Genomic DNA, 23103 nt, shown 5'->3' with positions numbered 1-23103 from the left:
AAACCAAACCAAACCAAACCCCAACCAAGCAAAACACACTTGAATCTGAAGATCCAGCGACCACGAAAAGGAAGTCAGGCTCTGCGAGAGTAAGCAGCTCAGCGAACAAGAACTGGGCTGGCTGCAGGTGTGGGGGTCACTGGGGGCAGCAGCTCTCCTCTGGTCCTGCACCCTGGACTCGCCTGGGCTCCCCTCCCTGGGTCTGGGCTTCAGGACCAGGGCTTCTCAGCAGTAGAATGCACAGTGGACCCGCTGGGGGCTTGAGCCGGTGTGCCCAGGCCTTGCTCCCCGCCCTCCCCTGCCCAAGTCCAAGTCCACCCACCGTCCTGGGGGAGGGGGAGGGGGTGCTCAGGTGGCAGTAGGTTTTAAAGTAACCGCACACCTCGGCCCCACGGGAAAGGCCCACATCGGTTTGGTTCGCTGCTTCCCGATCTGGTTGGCACTAGGTGGACCGGGCACCGGCTGTTGGCACTGTGCCTTTCAGCCCCACGATCCAGCGGGAGGCGACCCTGACCCGCGCCGCGGGCTGCAGGGCGAGCGCCTGCGCGTGGGCCTGGCGGGTCGGCTGGGGGGGGGTCTCTGCCCCGGCGCCCCGCGCCCCCCGCGCGCCCAGCTCTAAAGTAAACACCCAGGAGCGGCGGCGGCGAGACGGGTGCAGCCTCGCCCGCTCCCCGCTCCCGGCTCCCGGCTCCCGGCTCCCGGCTGCCCGCTCCCCGCCCGGGCGCTGCGGCCGCCCCGAGCCATGGCCGAGGGTGTGCCGCCCTCCCCCGCCGGCAGCCGGGGCCTGCACAGCGGCATCATCCAGTGGTGAGCGGCCGGAGCGACCGGGGGCGCAGGCGGAGAGAGTGGGGAAGGGGGCGCGGGGAAGGGGGGCGAAGCGCCGGCAGCGGCTGCCCCCGACATCGGATCAAGGCCGAGTACCTGGAGGGACCGTCTGCGCTCCAGACCAGGTCTAGAGGACGCCCGGACAGACGGACACACACACACACACACACACACACACACACGAGGGCTTTTCCACCAGTGGTGGGTCACACTTCCCCGGGAAGCAATCGGAGCCGGCCCCCACCGGGGGGCTTGTTGGTTGGACCTAGACCTAGACGTCCGAAAGCACGTGGGCGTGGGTCCCTGCGGAAATGGGTTCTCTGCCCAGGAGATCCAGAATAGGATGTTTTCTAACTTAAAGCGAAGTTGAGTTTTAGCCTTAACAATGCATTCCACTTTGTTTGTGAGATTCACTTCTGGCTATTTAAATAGAGTCAGGGGGAAAAAAAAAAAACTGGAAAGAAAAATACCCAAGGCTAAGGCCCTTGGGACCCAGGAATTCATGGGTTTGCAGCTCTTCATATAAATAGGAAAATAATTGAAACCAGTCCTGGGACCTTGGTTTTATAAGGTGAACAACTATTATACATCAGTGTATATTTTTCTTTTTTGTTAAGTTTCAAAAAGAGTATTTCTCAGGGAAGAAGTCTTTCTGGAAAAAAAAGTCCTGCAAGTGAAATAGAAAAATGAAGGGTGTGTTTGTGATTATAGCCCTCAGAGACCTAAAGGGTTACCATTTTTCCAAAAGAAAAATTGTGTTGTGTCTTATCTTGTATGAGAGGGGGCAAAAAATCAAATGAAGAAACACTGAACACACAAATTTTTCCGAGTTACATACCATCCCTGGATTGCTGTTACAGTCATAGACCTGGACCCATTGTGCATCAGGCCTTAAAGAACTCTCAAAGAATGCCTCTCCCAACTATTTCAGGTCACCACTAAGAAAATTAGAATCTGGGGACTTTGAATTATGCTCTGGACATTGGAAAGAAGGATTAGAGATTCAAAAATACTTGGACACCCTCTGTAGTTTGTGAAATGACAAGGCCGGTGTTCTAAATCTTTAGAGTAGTAACCTAAAGCCCATTAATTCAAGTTTGATGCCATTGATTCCTAACCCTACAGGCCGCTGATCCACAGGGTCATCTTCAAGTTTGGAGGGAAGGGCAGTGGAAGTGAGGAGGGACTTAGTTTTGCCACGGAGGTGGCTTTGGACATCCGTTCTGTGAGGTGGAATGTTTTACAGATCATGGACACTGGCACTCACAACACAGCCCTAAACTTGTAACCCAGAGCCTTGGTACCTTCAGGAGGTACCCAGAGGAACAGCAGAGGGTGAGGGCAGGCCAGCCATCAGCGCACAGAAGAGTACACACGTCCCAAGTATACTCAGGCTTCTGACTGAGAGAGCAGGAAGGGGCCTGGCTGGTATCTAAAGTGCTGCATTTCAGCATCACTCCATTGTTTTGTTAGGACCCCACCTGTCTCAGACACATTAATATCATTGTCACTGGGTACATGATAAGTTCTCCTGGGGGAGAGGTCGAGGAAGCTGGTTAATCCCAAGAAACAGAAATAATCGAAGCCTTCTCTTTCATGGACAGGAAGGACTGCAGAAATGGGGAGAGAAGCAGTTAGACCTCTGAGGCGCACAGAGAAATAGAGAATAGTAATATAGACACAGACCTAGTACCTCTGACTGAGAGGGACCTGTGGTTCCCAACCTTAGATGAAACCCTAAAGATTCTCTAATTCCTGTGCATGCTGAGCCCTGGTTATTTAGCCCTAAAGACTAAGTAACATCTCCTACTTTCTAAATATGGCTTTTTTATATTTTTTGTAGACTGTTAACAAAATACAAATTTATTTAAAAAGCTACAGAACTGATAGTATCTCTTGATGAGACAGAACCAAAAGGTGCTATAATTCCAAAAGGTAAGATGGCGAAACCGCGAGCCCACTAGGTGCTTGTGCCCTGAGGTCAGCCATCATTGTCTATCACTAGATACAAGAGCGTCATGAATGTTCTCAAGATATTAGCAACCCACCTTGTCTTACTCAGAGACCTGAGAAATCATGATACTTGGCAAAGCTAGCAGTTTAGTGATCAGATCCAGTTAAAACTTGGACAGGTTTGATGATTATCACCAAAGATTTTTTGGTGGCAAATTTAAAACCCTTAACCATTGATGCTCTACCTGACACTCTCCGCTCAGCCTCTCCTCGGAGACACTCGCAGTGGAGGTCAGACTCACCTGTAGCAGGTCTCCAAATACTGGGCCACCTCCATTGTTCTCCTTCTGGCTCCCATTCTGCATTTTGGTGGGAGACATCAAATGATATGGCGAAAGCTTCTATGTGTCAGCCAGGGTGAGGCACAGCAGCTACTTGTCTTTGAATCACAAAACTAACAGATATCACAGAGTCAGAACTTAAACCTAGGTTCTAGAGGTTTAAAGTCCTGTAATAGTCATGATTATGGTTTCTTCTAAGTGTGGAGGTGACAGCTGAAGCAAACACTGTTTGGAGGGAAATCAAAGCAGGACCCTGAGCCAGTGGTACATACTTCTAATCCCAGTGACTCAGGAGGCTAAGGCAGGAGGATGGCAAGTTCTAAGCTGGCCTGGGCAACTCAGGGGGACCCTGTCTTAAAATAGAAATAAACAGGGGGTTGCTGGGGATGTAGTTCAGTGGTAGAGCACTTGCTTAGCTTGTACCAAAAAAAAGGCATGACCCTGAACAGGACAAACTTTTGAACCCTGCATTTGTGTAGGTGATGGATATTGACTGCTGGCCAAGGCCAGGCTTTGATATTTGGCTGAGAACATTGGGGAAATGGCCATGGTCAGAAGTGGGGTGATCTGTGAGAGCATCCAGGATCAAAGCAGCAGCACAGGCTGAGATCCGGAGGTGGCCCTTTCTTCATTTGGGTATCCAGAAAGGGCTCTTGGTCACAGGCCTTTATCATTATTATTATTCTTAACACAGGTTAAGTCTCTCATATCTGAAATCTTTAGGACCAGAAGTTTTGGATTTCTGATTTTTGGGGTTTTTTTTTTTTTTGTATTTTGGAATGTTTACATATACATAATGAAATATCTTGGGGATAGGGCCCAAGTCTAAATACAAAAATATTTTATGTTTTATATACACCTTACATATAAACCTAAAAGTAATTTCATTCCCTCCCCCCTCAAAAAAAGGGTTTTTTTTCCGGTGGTGCTGGGGATTGAACCCAGTGCCTTGTGCATGCTAGGCAAGCACTCTACCAACTGAGCTATATTCTCAGCCCCTATAATATATATTTTTAAAAAGAAAATGTTTATCTTTCCATTTTTTATTGGTGCATTATAATTGTAAATACTACATAAGGATGGGCTTTGTTGTTACCTATTCATATATGCACATACTATATCAATATAATTTGGTCAATATAATTCTCTAACATTTCCCCTATGCCCCTAACTTTTATTATATATATATATATATATATATATATATATATATATATGTGTGTGTGTGTGTGTGTGTGTGTGTGTGTGTGTGTGTGAATCCAGGGGTGCTTAACTACTGAGCAACATCAGCCCTTTTTTGTATTTTATTTAGACACAGGGTCTCACTGAATTACTTAGGGCTTCACGAAGTTGCTGAGGCTGGCTTTGAACTCACGATCTTCCTGCCTCAGCCTCCCAAGCTACTGGGATTACAAACGTGTGCCACCACGTCCAGCTTATACTATATTTTTGATAGTTTTATGCAGGGAACAATATTTCTCAGTGTGGAATTTTCCTCTTGTGGTGTCATGTCAGTGCTCAAAAAGTTTTGGGTTTGGAGAACTTGGGATTTGGGATTTTCATATTAGGGATGCTCAGGCTGTGATATCACTTGGCCTTATTGTCCATCCAGCTAACAGTCAGACTCAGTCATTTTGAAATAGAAGGATGGAAGTTCTTAGGGATCTCAAACAAATCAGTGTCTGTGACAAGGAAGAACAATTAGCAAAAATTTAAATAGGAATTTATTTTAAGAAGTTAGTATTTTGTACCATTCTTTTTAAGGACACTGTTCCCTGACTAAATCTGCAGTAACTATGAATAAAGAGACGTGAGTTTGAATTTGATGTATGTCATGTTTTGCTGCAGCTCCCCTAACTTTGCCAATATTTTTCTATGATTTTTCAGATGTAGAGTTTTTTATATGTCAACAAGTGATGTCTTTACAAAAGAAATACAGTTGGGCGTGGTGGCATGTACCTGTAGTCCCAGCTACTTGGGAGGCTGAGGCAGGAAGTCATTTGACTAGGAATTCAGGGCGAGCCTGAGCAACACAGTGACAACCTGTCTCTTAAATTAAAAAAAAAAAAAAAAAAAAAAAAAAGGAAAAAGAAAACAAACAAACAAACAAAAAAAGAAATATAAATGCCACCTAGAAGCATGAGTTTTTCACTCCCCCACCTTGAGCCAAATAAAGGAAGCAGTACTTGCCATAATTAACATTGTGTATCTGAAGGGCCAGATTTCCATGCTGAGGATATGGGAGTCTTCAGAAAAGCTACCTCTTGGGGATCTGTACTGAGCTGAATAGTATCTACCTCAAAGTCATGTCTACCTGCAATCTCAAAATGTGACCTTGTTTGGAACTAGGGTCTTGACAGATGAAACTAGCTAAACTGAGGTTGTACTGGATTAGGATGGTCCCTAAATCCAATCCCTGGTACCCTTATAAGAAAACGACACAGAGCCTCAGGCAAGCAGCGAGAAGGCCACGTGGAGATCCAGAGAGAGAGAGTTGGAAGGACACATCTACAAGCCAAGAACACCAAGGTTTCCAGCAGTCACCAGAGCTAGGAAGGGAGCAGGGAACAGAGTCTGCTTCCGAGCCTCTGGAAGGAACCCACCCTGTAACCCGACATGGGGCTCCTGCTTTCAGGACTGTGGTAATTTGTTACCACAGAAGACCCATACGGGGCCAGAGATTCCCTCGTCTCTTTGCATATACATAATGAAATATATTGAAGAATTTCAATAGTGTGGATTTCTCTTTCTTTTTTCCTTTTCTTTTCTCTCTCTCTCTCTCTCTCTCTCTCTCTCTCTCTCTCTCTCTCTTTCTTTCTTTTTGAGAAGTTAATGGGGTTTCAATTGTGACTGTTCTTTAGTTTCTTCAGGAAAGTAAGTCTGGGCCTTCATTGCCTCATCCCAGAAAATCAGCTGTATTTCATCAGTGAGAAAGGGGAGAATGTGTTTGCCTATAAATTTCCAGCTTTAAAAATTCCTGTGAATTCCCTGCTTTGTGCAAAGGCATCCCTGTCTCTACAGAGGAGATTGTTACCAAAACCTGCAGATACTCAGGTTCCTTAGAAAACGGCAGAGCACTTGCACTGAATCTGCACACCTCCTCCTGTGTACTTTAAACCATCTCTTGGTGACTTATAGAAGCTAAAACAACATCAACATTATGTACATCGTGATACTGCATTTGTTTAGGGAATAGTGAAAAGAAAAAAAAAAGGTTACATATGTTCCGTACAGATCTAATATCCTTTTCTAAATATTTTTGACTGGAGGCTGGTGGAATCCACGGGGGCAGGAAGCCACAGATAAGGAGGGCTGAGTATTTCTTTAAAGGAAGGAAGAGAAATTTGACCTTCGGTTGGCAAGCAGAACAGAGGAGGTTGTGATGTTGTGACTGACATCACTGTGGACACTTTCTGACCCCGGTCACCTGTGCCGATTGTCCTCACACAGTCACATGCCACTGGTGGATCAGGTACCTGGTTGTTGTGGTCTGTGAACCTCAGGCAGAGTCCTTAGTGACCAGGAAATCCATGCCCAATCCAGGGCCAGAACATTTGGGCACAGGAAGGTCCTACCTAGGGCAGAGGTCACAGGTTCTGCAGGTCACACCTAAATGCTGCTTTTGCTCTGCGCCCAACAGGAAATTAAAAGAGAGTGAAAATCTACTGTCTCTCCTTTCTTGCCTTCCGGTTTACACCTCGTTACAATTCAAAGAGTCAAATACAGTGTCCTTCCCTGAGTTACAGGGGTCAAGGACCACGTGAGCCATTGCTACAGAGGGAGAGGGGGAAGGCAGATAACTCTGAAGTGATATGGATCTTCCTGTCCTTGTGAAGGCAGATGGCCTCTGTCTGCTGTGACCTCTGAGTGCTGTTGCCGCTGTCTGCTGAGCCCAGTAACGTGGGCTTGCTTTCAGCATGCCAACCCACCCCAAACCAAACAAAAGCAAAAGCCCAGCAACAACTAAATGCCCATAATTCATATTCTTAGCCCAGGCTTGCAGGCAAAAGGTAGACTGGATGTGAGCCTTTCAGGAGTTCAATAACCCACAGACTTCATTTAGCGGGATCCCACCATGCGTCTGTCTGATCATTGGCTCTATCAGAATGCCCTATTCTAGAAAAATAGGTATTAATTTCCTCCTCTTTGTCCTGCTGTCTCCCCAGGTTGGTTGACAATTTCTGCATCTGTGAAGGGTACAGTGTGCCTCGCTGTCTCATGTATGAGATTTATGTGGAGACCTGTGGGCAAAATGCTCAGAACCAAGTCAACCCAGCAATGTTTGGGAAGGTAAGTTATGAAGAGCTGGCAAGACTGTCTTCACTGGGAACACAAGCAAGTGACAGTCCCGGGTTGTTCACCAGCCCCCCAAACTCCCAGTACTGAAGATTGAGCCCAGCGGATGCTCTACCACTGAGCTGCATCCCCAGCCCTTTTCATTTTACTTTTTATTATTTTTTTAATATTTATTTTTTAGTTATAGAAGACACATACTTTTATTTTATTTATTCATTTTTATGTGGTGCTGAGGATCGAACCCAGGGCCTCGCACGTGTGAGGCGAGCGCTCTATTGCTGAGCCATAACCCCAGCCCCCTTCATTTTTATTTTTGAGACAAGGGTCTCACTAGAGTATCCTGGCTGGTCTTGAACTTGTGATTCGTCTGCCTCTGCCTCTGGAATTGCTGAGGTTACAGGTGTGCGGCCCCACGCCTGGCTAAGGAGGAAGCTGTTGGGTGATTTCATCATAGTGTGTACTTACAAAAGCTAAGACACTGGCAGTGTCACTAGGTAGTACAAACTTGTGGAGCACTGTCATACATGCAGCCTGTCGGTATCTAAGACGCCATCATGTGGTACATTTTTGGAGTGTATTTGGGGCCAGTGGGTATAGCTGGTTTCATTCTAGGAAGCCCTCACTGGGCAGAGACATCAGACTGCGTGAGGGGACAGCACAAATCTGTAAAGGGGAAAGGGTTCTTCCCCTGGACAGACAGGGCCCACATCAGATTTGCAGCTTGACAGGCAGAATACATGCTGATGAAAATCTCTACCTCTCCTTGCCAGGCGCCTTGGTGCAGTTTACAACCTACACATCCACACCCCTTTGGGTGGCCCTGTAGCTTGAGCTTAAAGAATCTGAGTGAAAAGGCGGTTGCTTACTGGGCCATAGAGATGCCAGGTCATTTTCCTCCTTTCCTCCCTCCTTCCCTCTTCTCTTTATTTCTTCCCCTTTTTTAGTGATCTTCAAGGGGACAGAATTGAATGGTTTGTGAAATACTTTCATCCCTAATGCATGCATGGCCTGATTTGTTAAAAAGAACTTGTCTAGATAAGAAAACTAGATAAAAAAGACAAAAAGAACAAGATAAAGATTTTTTTAAAAAGAACTACACACAGATAAAAGAACTAGATAAGTTATTTTTAACAATGTGGGAAACATCTGTGAACCCACTACCCAAAATGAACAGTATCACCAGTTCCCCCCGCCCCCATCCTATCGCCCTGGCTTCCCCACTGGTGGGAACCCTAACCCTAGTCATCATCATCTGGCCTTTATCAAAAAAAAAAAAAAAATTTAGGGGGCCAAAGGTGTAGCTTAGTGGGAGAGGGAGTGCTTGGCCTGGGGTTCAATCCCTGGCACCAAAGAAGTCAAGAGTCGTAGTACATTTATGTGTATTAGTAAAAGCCTGTTTTTCATTATTGTCATTTAGCTTTGTTAAAAGGAGTATTGTCTGAAATCTTTGGAAAAAAAATTCATTTCTAAGTTTATTTGACTGCTGGGAAACATTTCACAGTTTACACACCCACTCTCCCATGGATCATGGATCTGCGTTTGGGCTCTTTCCAGATGTTGCCGTGGTGAACACTCATGTATCTGCGTCCTGGTGTGCATGTGAAGATTTTTTTCTTGAAAATGTGTGTGTAGGAGAGAACTAACAGAGTCACAGAGTGTTCAGCTGAGTGACATCAGGGCCCAAGGTGGTTGCTCCAAGTGGCTTCCCATCAGCAAAAAATCCCGTGGATTCTGGTTTTGTTTTTGAAATATTGAAATATGTAGATCCATTCTTCCAGCTCAGATCTTCATCCCTGAAACTTCCGGTCGCTGGAAGTTCTGTGATAATCACAGGACACATGGTGGAATCTTCGGCCACTGCTGAAGTATTTGAGATGACTATTCACGTCTCCCTGTCTCCCCTCCCCTACTGTGAACATTCTGGGCTCCCAAACCTTCACCTCCCTGCCCACGCACTTCATCATGATTTCAACTTCTTGATGCTCCTCTTAAAAATGGCCCCAAGGGAAAGAGCAGAGCCCAGGTGTGCTTGGAAGACAGCAGCACTAACTCTTTCTTTTCTTTTGGAGCAGGGAGCTTCTCTTGGCCTTTGTCCTACCATATCATTTTGTGTGTTTCACTTTAAGCTTGTGGTCAACGAAAATAACTCAAGTATTTTTTTTTTTTTTCACATGAATTGAAATGAAACTAGGCCTCCCCAAACTGCTTTGTAAACTGTGAAATACTCTACGTCAGTATTAAAGAATGTTGTTGTTGTGAGCCGATTGTTTTCATTGTGCAGTTAACTATTTGGACCCAGGAGCTGCCACTTCTTGCAGTTCGCCTCTCCCTGTTTGGACCTGCAGCTCTGCTTAGCACCATCTTCTGGAATCCCAGGGAGGTGGTCCAGCCTTCTCCACCTGGTGGAATTCACATGTTTATAAGCAGATCTGTTTGTCACTCTCAGCGAGGCTTTCCACCCAGCCCGGAATTCCCCAGGCCACGTTCTGCTGTTTCATCACTCAGAACATTAGGTGACTTCATCAAAGGCCTTGCTGAGTTTGGGGCAGCCTGGCACCACAGCCTTTTCTTATCTACCCACCTGCCAGCCTTATTAGAGGGAAGGGAAGTGGGTGACTTCAGGTGGTCACGTTTTGGCTATATATGATCCCTGCTTCCATTTCCAAGGTTGCAAAACTTCTTTTCCCATATCTTTTAAAGATCTGATTACAAGGTTGTTTCACTTTTAGAGCAAAAACTCTTTTCTCCATATTTTTGTAAGATCTTGGAGCTAGGGGTGAAGCTACAAACGGCAGAGTATTTATTATTTTGCACTTTTCATCCTAATACCTCCCTAAGAACGCATTCCCTGAAACACCAAGGTGCTAACTTTTAAGCTCTGATTAGCAATTGGCCGGGTCTAGTTGAGCCAGTTCTGGGAGAGACCCTGGACTGCCAAGTCTGTGACTAAATGGAGAAGGGAAGGGAAGGGGAAAAGGATATGATCCCAAAGCATGTTTACAAGAGAAACAACAAAGTACCCAATTCTCACTTCCTCCCTCCTCCCCTGGGAATGGCGTTGATTCCACAGCCGGTTCCTGCACAGATGTCGGAATGCTGCAGTTTTTGGCAGTATGGGGCATGTGATGGGTGATGCCTGTTCCCAGTGCAAGTGATGTCTTCCATGGGTTAGGGAGCTTCCGGAGGGCTGGCTTCCTCTGTTAAAATAACATTTACTGATGTTTTCTGATTAGAACAGGAATACGTCCCCTTTGCAGGAAATGGGGAAATTGAGAGTATTAAAAAGAAGATAGTAAATACGGGCTGTGACTGCACCGTCCAGGGTTAGAGCTACATGTGCATAGTGTACTGGCACACGCACACGCACACACAGCAGCAGCAGCAGCAGCGGAAGCAGCAGGAGCCAGGAAAATAATCACATTCATCTTCATTTCGGTTTCCCCTTGGCCCTGCTCTTGGTGGCTCTCCCACTGTCCCCAGCTGCCCTTTCCACTCATCCTTCACAAGGCAGAGGGTGGTCTTGCGCAAGAAATCCTTGACACTTCTTCCTCACTCCACCTCATTGTGGGTGAGTAGAGTTGAAAACTTTTTCTTTCTCTTTTCTTTTTTGCTTCTTTTTTTTTTTTTTTTTTGAGTTTTACAGCTAAATTTTAGCTAAAAGCTCAAGGAAATAGTTCCCAGAGGTGCGTCTCACTGTCTGCTGCCCTGGCACAAAGAGACAATGTGAATGGATGGACTGAGAAATCAGTGTAAGGATGGGTGGTGGGCAGATAGACAGACAGATGATAGATAGATAGACAGACCTCTGTGAAGACATTCTCCTTCCCAGTTTGATTTTTGTCTCTTCTTGAGGCTGTGGGTCCTGCAGGGTCTCTTATTATTCCCCTACTTCCTGGCCACATTTGTCTTAAACACTTATTCAAATTTTTGTTTCTTTTTTTTTCTTTTTCTTTTTTCTTTTTTTTTTTTGTGCTGGTGCTGAACCCAGGGGTACTTAACCACGGAGCCACATCCCCAGCCCTTTTTAATATTTTATTTAGATTCAGGGTCTCCCTGAGTTGCTTAGGGCCTCACTAAGTTGCTGAGGCTGACCTTAAACTCATGATCCTCCTGCCTCAGCCTCCCAAGCTGCTGGGATTTTAGGTGTGCATCACCACACCCGGTTTCTTTTTCAATTATTTTTGTTTGGGCACGCCTTTTCAATTATTGGTAAGTTGGAGCATACCAATAACATCTATAGATAGATAGATAGTCAGCCAGCATGTAATTTTTAACAGCACCAAATCCAGAATCAAATTTCTTAGGTTATAACCCTGGGAAAGTTATTTAGCCACATTGTGCCTCAATTTCATCATTTGTAAAATGCCAACATTAATAATAGTAAGATTAATAATAGTATCTACCTCATGAGACTTTTTAAGGGAATGAGAAAACACAGTAAAGAGAGTAAAACCATCCTGGTGTGTCTACAGGAAGCACATGAAATGTTAGCTTCCATCACTATCATGCTTGCTTTTGCTTAAAATATCACAAATGTTTTCACATTAAACTATTTTTTAGATGCATGTTATTGGAATCACCATAATTAATTTAACCATGTCCCTTATTGGGAATATAGGTTGTTAGTAATTTTCCCCTGTTCTAAGCAAGGTAAGTCATGTGTTAATTTCCCTAGGATGGATTCTCAGACATGGCCTATGGATTTGTTTCCCACATTGAACTGTAAACAATTGTAACTAATTCAAATCCCTCATAATAGCTCATAATATTCTTATCCAAATATCTATAATATTCCTAACCTTACAAACCTATTGGGTTAAGATTATATTTAGCCATTTCTAAGTAGATATTTATTGGATTATTGCAGGCATTTAGTACTTTTCTTTTCCATGTGCTCTGGTCAGGTGTATCTTGGGTGTGTATATATTATCACCAGATCATTTTATCTTGGATACAACTTGAGTAACACTGAGTAACCCTTATCTCAAAATATTTGGGGCCAAAAGTGTTGTGGATTTCAGATACACACACACACACACACACACACACACACACACACTGGAATACATGTGTGTGTGTATGGAATGATCTGTCTTGGGGATGGGGTCCAAGTCTAAATATGAAATTTACTTAAGCTTCATATATACCTGAAGGTAATTTAAAACAATATGTTGAATGATTTTGTACATGAAATAAATTTCATGGTGTGGATTTTCCCACTTTTTTTCATGGTGTGCTCAGAATATTTTGGAGTTTGAAGCATTTCAGATTTTGGAGTTTCAAATTTGGAATGTTCAACCCATAATTGTATTTTTTCTATTGTTTTTGTGATGTCTATATTAAGAATATAAATTTTAAACTAAATTATGTTTTTTTTGCAAGTACTCACTCAAGCCTTTTTTTTCTTTTTTCCATTTTAACTATAATATATCTGTTCGTAAAATGAAATCACAGGACATCCTGACTTTGCAGATACTCAGTAATATAAAATGTGCTGATAATTATGTTGCCAGACAATCAGGCTTTTCCCTTCAAAATACCAGATTATTTCCCAGGACCTCCCCTCTGAACCTGCTGCCTGCTTTCTAACAAATGTTTATAGCTGCCCACTCTTTGCATCTTGATTTTATTTCACAATTAGACATATGGGAAGGTTTTGAGTGATTTGCACAAGTCAGAGGAGATGAAATTGTCAGCATGTCTTAAAAACAGGAGCTTCTGACTGTTGATTCTGCATTCACAGTTGACTAACTTTGGCTTTTATCTCCTGTCATTTGTTTTTCTACTGTATATTTTGGTTCTTCCCTGAAAGAGCCTCTCCATTTTCACTCCTGGGGCAGATCCTGCCTGCCTTGATCTTTCATTTCGCCTCCTCCATACCCAGGCTTGGGTTGGCTTCCTGTAGGAAGAGCCAGACATGATGATGTTTCAGTGTTTGGGTCAAATCCTGCTCTTGGGAGCCAGTAGGAAATCCAGCAGAAGGCGGGGCTGAGCGGTTATGGAGGGTTGTAGAAAAACGAGATCAATTCTAGCCAGCTCCAAACATCATGGCTTCCCTGCTCTGTAGCTTGTCATTTCACCACAACCCAGCATGCACCTGGATACCCTGAATGTCATTAACCTCTCTGACAAGGAAACGGGGCAGACTTTTATTGATCACCAAGTGTGATATTTGTGCCCTCTAACAAGGAGCACATCAAGACAACATGAGAAGTCCAATCCGAAGTAGTTATGTTATTAAACAGTTTAATAGCATTCTCAAAAAATAAAACCAGGGCTGGGGATGTGGCACAAGCGGTAGCACGCTGGCCTGGCATGCATGCAGCCCGGGTTCGATCCTCAGCACCACATACAAACAAAGATGTTGTGTCTGCCAAAAACTAAAAAAAAAAAAAAAAAAGAAATATTAAAAAATTCTCTAAAAAAAAAATCCCTAAAAAACCTTGAGATTGAAAAAGATTGATAATTGAATAATAAAAAGTGAAAATAACTATTACATTAGAAAAAGAGGAAAACAGTATAATTACAGCATCTCACAAGACGGTCTAACTGTGATGTGTCTGTTAAATAGTCCCATTTGCAGAGAATTTTTAATGACAAGGGGAAATGATTATCATATAGAGGGAATAAACTAGAATGAAAAGCTATAGACATGCTAATTGTAGGAAGCCCATTATTTAACACAGAGATACATAGAACACATACACACATAGAGGCTTGGTGGGGGGGTTGGGGTTGGGGAAAGACTGGAAGGAATGACATTGGAGTTTGTTTTCTTATTTTATTGTTGGTGCTGGGGATGGAACCAAGGGCCTCATACATGCTAAACTGTGCCATATACCGAGGTACAGCCCCTCCTTGACATCAAGATTTAAATGGCAATTTTCTTCTGAGAAGTGTGTATTCGTGTGTATGTGTGTGTGTGTGTATGCATATATAGTGTACATATATACATAGGGCACTCAACCACTAAGCCACATCCCCAGCCCCATTTTGTATTATATGTGAGACAGGGTCTCACTGAGTTGCTTAGCATCTCACTGTTGCTGAGGCTGGCTTTGAGCTCATGGTCCTCCGGTCTCAGCCTCCCGAGCAGCTGGGATGACAGGCGTGTGCCACCATGCCTGGCTGAGAAGTATATTTTATTTTTCAAACTTGCCTGACTTTTTTCAAATTTTATTAACATTTATTTTCTTTATATTCAGAATAGAGGAAACATAATTTAAACATCGTAAGAATCACAATTGGAAGTTTGTTTCTCAGTTTTTAAACTGAATCTTTAAATCTGGCTCCTTCTTTTAGCTCGTGCGCTTGGTTTTCCCTGATCTTGGCACTCGGAGGCTGGGCACAAGAGGAAGCGCCAGGTGGGTTTGTAATCTTTGTTTGATTTTAAATGTTAAAAGCAAGAACTTGGAAAAAAAATCACAAAATAAGTGACAATATGTGCCACACAGAACCATCAACTCTTGCCAAATAGTGTCCATAACTCAAATTCAGTCCTAGTGTCTGAAATTATTCAGAACCAAATACTGATCTCTATTTTCTTAGGAATTTTGTGAAAATTCAAAGGTCACTAGGTATATATATTTGTGTTAACGCTTTAAATGTTTAGACATGTAAATGCCTGTATTGAAATATTTAAATAATGGCACACACAGAAGAGTGGAATGGTTTTAATTACTTTTTGAACTAAAATTTCTAAGTGTTTGCCCAATCAGCATATCTGAATTCTCTTTGGGAGGCTAGAGCCCAAGGTCTTAGTTTTAAGAAAGGAAATTCCAGCGTTATCTGGTGCATCTTTATCACAAATGTCACTCAATGATTATTGTCCTTGGTTGTTTGCTTTAAATCAAGATGGAAAATCAGTGAGAAGGGTTGGAAGCCAAGTTAGGGGAGGGCCTGCCACCCATGGAGGAATTGAAGACAGTGGAAGGGTTTGCCAAACCTAACATTGGGCAGTAATTATCTTCAAAAGCATTTTGTTTTGCTCTTCTGAGTCTGGACAAGCTGCTGCTGTTTGTTGGGCTCAGCAGAGGAGGACCTGGGCCGCAGAGGGGGAGACTGGCTTCCTTACTGGGATTCTGAAAAGGGAGGGGGCCTTAGCAAAGCTAATGGTCAGGAGGCAGGACCCCCAGGGCAGCAGGAGGCATGACTCATCCCATCGCCCTAAGATCAGATTGTGCTCAATCACGAGAAGGCGGAGTTGGGATCCACAAGCCCATTTCAAGGCTGCTGTGTATGAAGTCTGTGTGCTCCTTGATTTGACTGATGTCCCAGGAAAGCCGCTTGTCCACCTAATGGGTCTTAATCAGGCTGAAGGACCGGTTAGCTTTTCTTAATAAGTGGAGTCCATGATGAAACCCAGGAAAGAACTGCGGGTCTTTCTTTGCTGTCCCGCTCTGTGTCTTCCACAAAACCTGTCAGTAGTTTGACGTGATTTTAAAGACAACTTTTGCTTTTCAGGTATCATTATGATGGAATACACATCAAGAAGACTTCTTTCTTCTATGCCCAGTATTCATACCTGCTGGGTGAGAAAAGGGATCCCAGGTCAGTGTCTACCCTTTGGGTGCTTGGGTCCTGGGTTAGAAGCATTCCTGTTTTTAGTGGTGTCTCACTGGCTTGAATCCTCCTTAAGGAGGGAAACACGCCAACGCTCTAGATCAGCACCGCTTTGTTAGACTCTAGCGACATTACTGGCCAGATAAATCCATTTCTGTGGACTTTAAAGTTTTGATTCTTGTCCCATTTACCAAAGCCATGTTTCCCTGGGTGAGTCTCTACTCTTCTGAACCTTTCTGTAAAAGGTTCTGACACAATTGGCTACTTCTTTCTGGAACCTTCCTTTAGCCCAAAGGACTCTGTGTTATCTAATATCCAGTGACTCTTGTCTCTTAACCTCTCCCCTCCCCATTGAGTGCAGATCTACTCTGATAACCACTGTCAACCTTCCTATTGTTTGGCCCCCAATACACCTCATAACTTTTTTTTTTTTTTTTTTTTAAATCTTGATCTATTGGTTCCCCCAGATCCATGACTTCCAGATCATTAGCACTGGTCCTGAGCCCTCCCACTTCCTAGGATTTTATTTCTAGCTCTCTACTGGACTTTTCCATTTAGATGACCCACTGGAGCCTCACACACAATATGCAAAAAACTGAATGTATAATCTCCCTCCAAATCGCCTCTGCCACATAACTTCCTTATTTCAATCTAGGATACCAAACAGAATCTGTACCAAGGGTCACCCCAAAGGCACCCTTGACTCCCTTGGGTCACAAAGTTCTGTTAATGCTTTTTTTTTTTTCCAGTTCTCCTGATTCACTCTTTTCCGTTACTGCTCTTTCCTTTAAGCCCTTGTCGTCTTGCGCTGAGATCACTGTTGGCCCTACTTATTAGAGGGTTCCTCATCCACAGACTTGACCAGCTGCAGGTGGTGCGCCGTGGGGGTAGACCTATGATGGCTGCATCCATACCAGACGTAGACAGGCATTTTTCTCGTCCCTCTTCTTTAAACAGTACGGTGTAACAACTTTTTACATAGCACTTGTACTAGGTATTAGGACTAATCTGGGGACTATTTAAGATAGAGTGAGAATGTGTATAGATTATGAGCAAATGCTACACCATTAATATAAGAAGCTTGAGCATCTGTGGATTTGGGTATCCACGGGGCCCTGGTACCTGTGGATACTGAGAGACAGCTCTATTTCTGTGAATCCCAGGTGGCCTGGGTCTTCTCATCCTATCTCCACTCTAAACACAGCCACTGACTAATCTTCCTAAAACCCCATGTGTGCTCTCTCTTTCCTACTCACAAGCACTCAGGTGTTTCACCAGGATAAAGACCAACCCCTAGGCTGATGCCAGCACTCCACTTCCTTCCTGCTCCACTTTCCAACCATGTTGCCTGTTTCTCCCAGAATTTCAGCCAAACTCACTTTTCTCTGAATATATCAAGAACGGCTCTGCCTTTGCTCCTGTCGTCCTATCCTTCCCTAACGTCATTCCTTCATTTCTCTGTGTGAAGCTTCCTGAATCCCATCCACTCCTTTTGACATGTACTCGGTGGGACCGTCTTGAACAACGCCAGCCCTAGTGCAGCCTCCTGCCCCTACTTTCCTGGTCACTGTCCATCTTCCCGACCAGCATTTCTGCTGAACTGTGCATTGGGCTTCAGTTAGCATAAATAGATGCCTGGCTGTCCAAGTAGCTAAGACAATTCCAGTTTCACTCGCAGTCCAGCATAATTGTTAATTGTGCCCCTTTCACTCGGAACTTTTCAAGTGTGGACAATAAGTTATAAAAACTGGATTCCTCCCTTTTTATGAAGCATCCTCTGTAAGGATCAGACAAGGTTCCTTCTCTCTGATGGCTTAATAGGAGAGCTAAGAGGAACGCTTATCTGTCATACCAAGCATAACATGATACATTTCAGAAATGGACTAAAGTCCCCATGAGAGGGAGAGCACAGATTCGGGGCAGGGGAACTTGAAGGACCTGTGAGGGACTTGGGCTTTGAGCTGAACCATGAAGGACAGATCAGAATTTTGACAGGTGGAGTGGCAGAGCGAGACAGGAGGTCTGAGGATGTGCAGACTGAGGGAGGAAGATGAGCAAAGATGAAGGGAGGTGGATAAGCACTCGGAATCTCCTGCTGTCCAGCAATGGAGTTTAGTAGAGGGTGAACCTGGAGGGCAAGTTCTGAGGGCCTGGGCTGCCAGGCCAGGAGACGAGGTTACCTCCTCTGGAGGCATCTCTTTGAGAAACAGGTGGAGCCATCATTGAAACCTCCACAAGGGCAGGAACCATGGAGCTTTGCTTATTTCTGTCCTGCTGTGGTGTGAATCTTTGGGTCCCTTTAAAGTTCATGTTAAACCGATCCCCAGTGCAACCAGAGTAAGAGAGTGATTAGGCTGTGAGGGCTCCACCCTCATGAATTAAGTCGATGATGTTAATCAAAGGGGTTTCCTTGAGTGCCTGGCCCTTTGGTCTCCTCTGCCATGGGAGGACACAGCATTCATCCTTTTTTTGCCTTTCTGCCTTCCTCCATGTGAGGATGCAGCAACAGGGAGCCCTCTTAGGAAGCAGAGAGAGAGCCTTCACGAGACAGTGAATCCGCTGGTGCCGCCATCTTGGATTGCCCAACCTCCAGAACTGGGAGAAACAAATCTCTTTTGTTTTTGAATTACCCTGTCTAAGGTGCTTTGTTGTAGCTGCAGGGATGAAAACATATCCCCAGTTAGGGTAGGCCCTGAAATATCTCCTGAAAACCAGAAAACTGGAAATTGGAGATTAAGAAGAATAGATTAAGGAGGAGAGGGTGATGGGCCTGGAGATGGGCCTGGGGCTCCTGCAGTCATTCAGAAGAGCACCAGAACCAAGAAGGGGGAGGGTCAAAAGGGCCTCACACAAGCAGAGGCCTCAGGATCTGGCCGTTGGTTGAGTCAGTGTCATGGAAGGGAGCACAGATGACTCAGCCTAACGTGCCCCACAGAGGCCTCACACACAACCTCAGATACCCCAGCTCTTCCTCCTATGTCTCTTAATCATCCCTTAGTCACACACATGGAAAAGTGACATCGACAAAAATTGAGAAGTCAGGAGAGGGAGCAGTCAAGATGAGAGATTTATTTCAGCGACTGTCCCTACTCCCTCGGCGCAGAGGTCTCCACTCCTTTGCTGACAGTGCACTCCAGGGAGGCTGAGCTGAGGTCCCGACAGCTTTACAGGCCAGCGCACCCCGCAGTCACTTAACTGCAGACAACTTGGGGAGCCCTGCCCACTCCGGGAAAACCACTGACCGGGCAGTCCTTGTGTCCAAGGACACTGCACTGGTTTCAGACGACAGAGACACCAGGTCTTTGTGGGGGAACAAAAATAGGCATCGTCATCATGAGGGGGAAGAGGGCTACCATGGGCAAAGATAAGGATAAGAGTGACATTGACTTTCCCGTGAGATAAGCCCCGTGCTATTCTGGTACTCCCTGTTGAACAAACAGTTAATAACTCATGAACCTCAGTGTCTTGGCCAATTAAGGGATTTTTTTTAAAAAAGCATTAAGATTTAAGGGTAACTTTCTGACCAATGCCACCTTTCAAGAAATGCTAGATGTATATTTTAGAAGGTGGAAACATATTAAGTGGTACATTGCTAAGAATCAGATATGAACATGTTGCCTATTGTGTTTTTTATATGAGGGCCTGTGCAAGAAAGTCTTACAAATCAGGTCTCCAAGTGAGCGAGTTCATCTCTGTGGTTTTCTTGTAATGGAAACTCTATAACTCATCCTCCATTCATTAATTTATTCATTCAGCAAATATTTGAGTTGCCACCATGAGCCAGGCCTGTTGTAGCTACTTCTGGTAAAGCAGTGAAACAGATAACCAAGACCTCTCCTCTCACTGGATCGCAGTCAGGGAGCAAGAAAATGCTGACCCCAGACAAGGGAGGTTGGGAGGGGAGTAATAGAGATCCCTTGGATTAGGCGAAGGGAACGGAAGGGAAGGTTGAGGGGGCAGAATAGGGAAGACAGCAGAATTACTGGGTCCTAACTTTCCTAGTGTATTGTGTTTGAATACACGACCAGGGTAACTCCACATCATGTACAACCACAAGAGTGGGATCCTAAATAGAATCAGTCATACTCTATGTATGTATATTTTGCCAAAAAAACATTCTACTGTCATGTGTAACTAAAAAGAACAAATTAAAAGAAAAAAGAAACAGTAGCAAGATGTGATCTGAAGACAAAAAGTTTTGAAGTCACGTCACTTGAAGGGCTCACTGAGATTGTGTCATTTCAGCAGAAATATGAATAAAGGAACCAGACAATGAAGACCTGGAGAAAAACATTCTATAAAAGGAAAAGAGCAAGTGCAAAGGGCGTGAGGTAGGGGTAAGTTGAAAGATGAGATAGGAAGGCTGAAGGTGGAGCTTGGTGGATGAGCAGGAGGGTGGGAGGAGAGGACCCTAGGCCAGGAGATGAGGGAGGTAATGGAGATCAGTTAGGAGACTTTTGCAGAAGGCATGAAGAGATGGCCTATTCGATTTTTATGGAAACACTTTAATTCTCCCAAAGAGGCAGCAATAGTAGACAATGCTACATGTGGATAAGTTGTTCATATCAGTTGACAGCTCTACTAGTAAGCTGTGTGATCTTAGGCAAGTCACTCAACCTCTCTCAGTTTTCTCATCCATTAAAGCAAAGATAATAATAGTATTTAGTTTGTGGAGCTCTTAAAAGAGTTAATGTAAGAAAAAATGCACAGAACAGCCTCGGACACTTGGAGAAACATATTACTTTGGGCTTTGAAGCACTTATTGTATCATATCTGCATGATTTTCTCAGGGTACTTTGTAGATAGTTTTTATTCCAGTTACTGTGTTTTTCAGTTCTATAATTTCAACTTGGTTCTTGTGTATGACTTTTTTTTTTTTTTTTTGGAAGCTACTTTTTTATTTGTTTCCAGAAGTTCATAATTACTTGTTGGAACATTTTTAGGACTGCTTGACATTCCTGTCAGGTAATCCCAACATCTGATTTGCCTTGGTATTGTCAACTGTTGACAGTCTTTTGTCATCAATTGTGGGTTGCCTGGCTCTTGAGGTTGTGGGTAGGTTCTGTTGTCTCTTGGGCTTTGTGGTTGTGATACAGAACATTCTTGATCCTGTGAAACCCTCTCCTGTAGGTAGAAGGCAGCCTCCTTAGTTAGGCTCAGCAGGGAGCTCCTGGCCTATTTTGAGGGCTGTGGTTCCAATGACAGTTCAGTTTTAGGAGTTCTTGAGTTCTCCTCTGCTCTTTTTTCTTCTGGTGCTGCTAGAACTTCTGAGCCGTCCCCGTCTATGCCACCTGTAAGGGCTGAGCCCACACCCATGGGTCACAGTCTGTGGGAGTGGGGAGAGCCAGAGTGAGGGGGCCTGGGCTCCTTGTGGGATGGAGACACAGGTCCTGCCGAGCCTGCACTTCCAGTGCTCCAAGTGTGTGGTGGGCGTTTGATTGGCCCAGGGCTGCACTGTGGTCCACGCAAATGGGTCAGTGCCCTGGCCATGGGTACGTGTGGAGTGGGCAGCCCACCGGGACTTTGAAACTGCCGCTGTGGGCAGAGGGAGCCACCAGCCCACGCCCTGGTGGCAGAGGGAGGGTTGCAGCCCCTTCTAGGTCTCTGCTGGGCTCCCTCCTCTCTCCTAGTCCTTGGACCAGAGAGTGAAGGCTCTCCCTGGGATTTGTTTCTATGCTTGTTGACCATGTTGGGTTGTGGATTTCTCCAGGGCCCAGCCCAGGAGTGTGTGGGAGTTAGAAGGAAAACCCAAGTAACTTACCATAACTGTCACTTTCACTTTCTATTCCACCTTTTTTTTTTTTTTTCCAGCTTTTGGAATTCTTTTATCCTCATCTTTTGGATAATTTCCAGGTTGTTGGTTGTATTAGAGGACAGAAGCAGGAAAAAGTGAATCTATAGTATCTCGGAATCTTTGATAGAAATCTTTGATAGGAACTATCTCAGATACTTATTTTTTTTAATTGTTTTTTTTTTAAAGATAGAGTGAGAGAGGGAGAGAGAGAGAGAGAATTTTTCAATATTTATTTTTTAGTTATCGGCGGACACAACATCTTTGTTTGTATGTGGTGCTGAGGATTGAACCCTGGCCGCACGCATGCCAGGCGAGCGCGCTACCACTTGAGCCACATCCCCAGCCCCTCAGATACTTCTTGAAAGCAAAATATATACATACATATTTATATTTATATAAACAACTTGTTACTAGTGAATGGAATGCTAGTAATTGTATGGTTGCTCCTAATAAATTAAAACACGATGAGTTAAAATTGATGGAGACTTCAGTGGTGTACAACAGTGGTGTAGGCATAGACCATTCCTCTCTTTCCCTCCATGCTAAAAGAAACTCTAAATCCTGGAGCTAATGTAAGAGGCAGCCGAAGGGAAACCCTGACAGGTAAAGTGAGTGCCCTGAGACCCAGGCCGGTGCGCCCAGCACAGTGGCAGGGCATCTTGCCTCCTCCTATGCCCCCACACCCAGACCAGTGTCTCCCAGCCCCAGCCTAGACAGCAAAGTCAGCTCAGATGGACTCATTCTTCCTCCAGCTCCTCTAACTATCAGGCAAAAAGTGGGGTGGAGGTAAGTTTTAATAGAGAATCCTGCAAAGATAAACTGCCAGGGGAAGGAACGCTCTCCTTCCTCCATGAGTGTGAGGCATCCCTTTCCCACCAAAAGATACTGAGGAATGCAAGCTCATCTGTCCAGAGAGACCCAGCTGCACAAGCCTCCTGGTCCAGGAAGCCTCGTCCCTGAGCCCGAGGCCCTCCTTCCCACCCAGAGGTAGCGCAGTAGGAAGAAGGCCTCCTCCCCGGACCAGAGAGGGGTCCTGTGGTCCAGCCTGGGAAGCCCTTCTGCCCCCTCAGACAGCACCAGCAGGCACCAGACAAACTCAGGAGGCAGAAATAACACCCCAAAGATGCTGAAAATTAAGCTGTTGGAAACTAAAGACAAAAGAAACCCTGAAATCCACCAGAGAGATGACACATGACCTATAGCAGAGATTCTGATGACAACACATTTCTGGTTCAAACCACCAAGGAGGCCATAAGGAAAAGGCACTGTGTTTTCCAGGAGCTGGAAGGGAATGTATTACAACCGTGAGTTCCACATCTGGATGGCAAAATT

General features: G+C 44.7%; 1 protein-coding gene across 1 annotated transcript in view; it reads left to right on the top strand.

Annotated features, from left to right (window-relative positions):
• The first annotated feature begins 742 nt into the window (after positions 1-742).
• Positions 743-23103, top strand: part of Rfx8 (regulatory factor X8) — a 71930-nt gene continuing 49569 nt past the window's right edge. The window contains exons 1-4 of the mRNA XM_076833772.2: positions 743-807; positions 7286-7409; positions 14718-14779; positions 15879-15965. Coding sequence (XP_076689887.1) covers positions 743-807; positions 7286-7409; positions 14718-14779; positions 15879-15965 — 338 coding nt within the window. The remainder of the gene's footprint in view (positions 808-7285; positions 7410-14717; positions 14780-15878; positions 15966-23103) is intronic.

This window comes from Callospermophilus lateralis, chromosome 14, assembly GCF_048772815.1.
Source record: "Callospermophilus lateralis isolate mCalLat2 chromosome 14, mCalLat2.hap1, whole genome shotgun sequence".
NCBI classification, from domain to species: domain Eukaryota; kingdom Metazoa; phylum Chordata; class Mammalia; order Rodentia; family Sciuridae; genus Callospermophilus; species Callospermophilus lateralis.
Note: the sequence above shows the minus strand (reverse complement) of the source record. Positions and strands in the feature narration are given on the sequence as shown.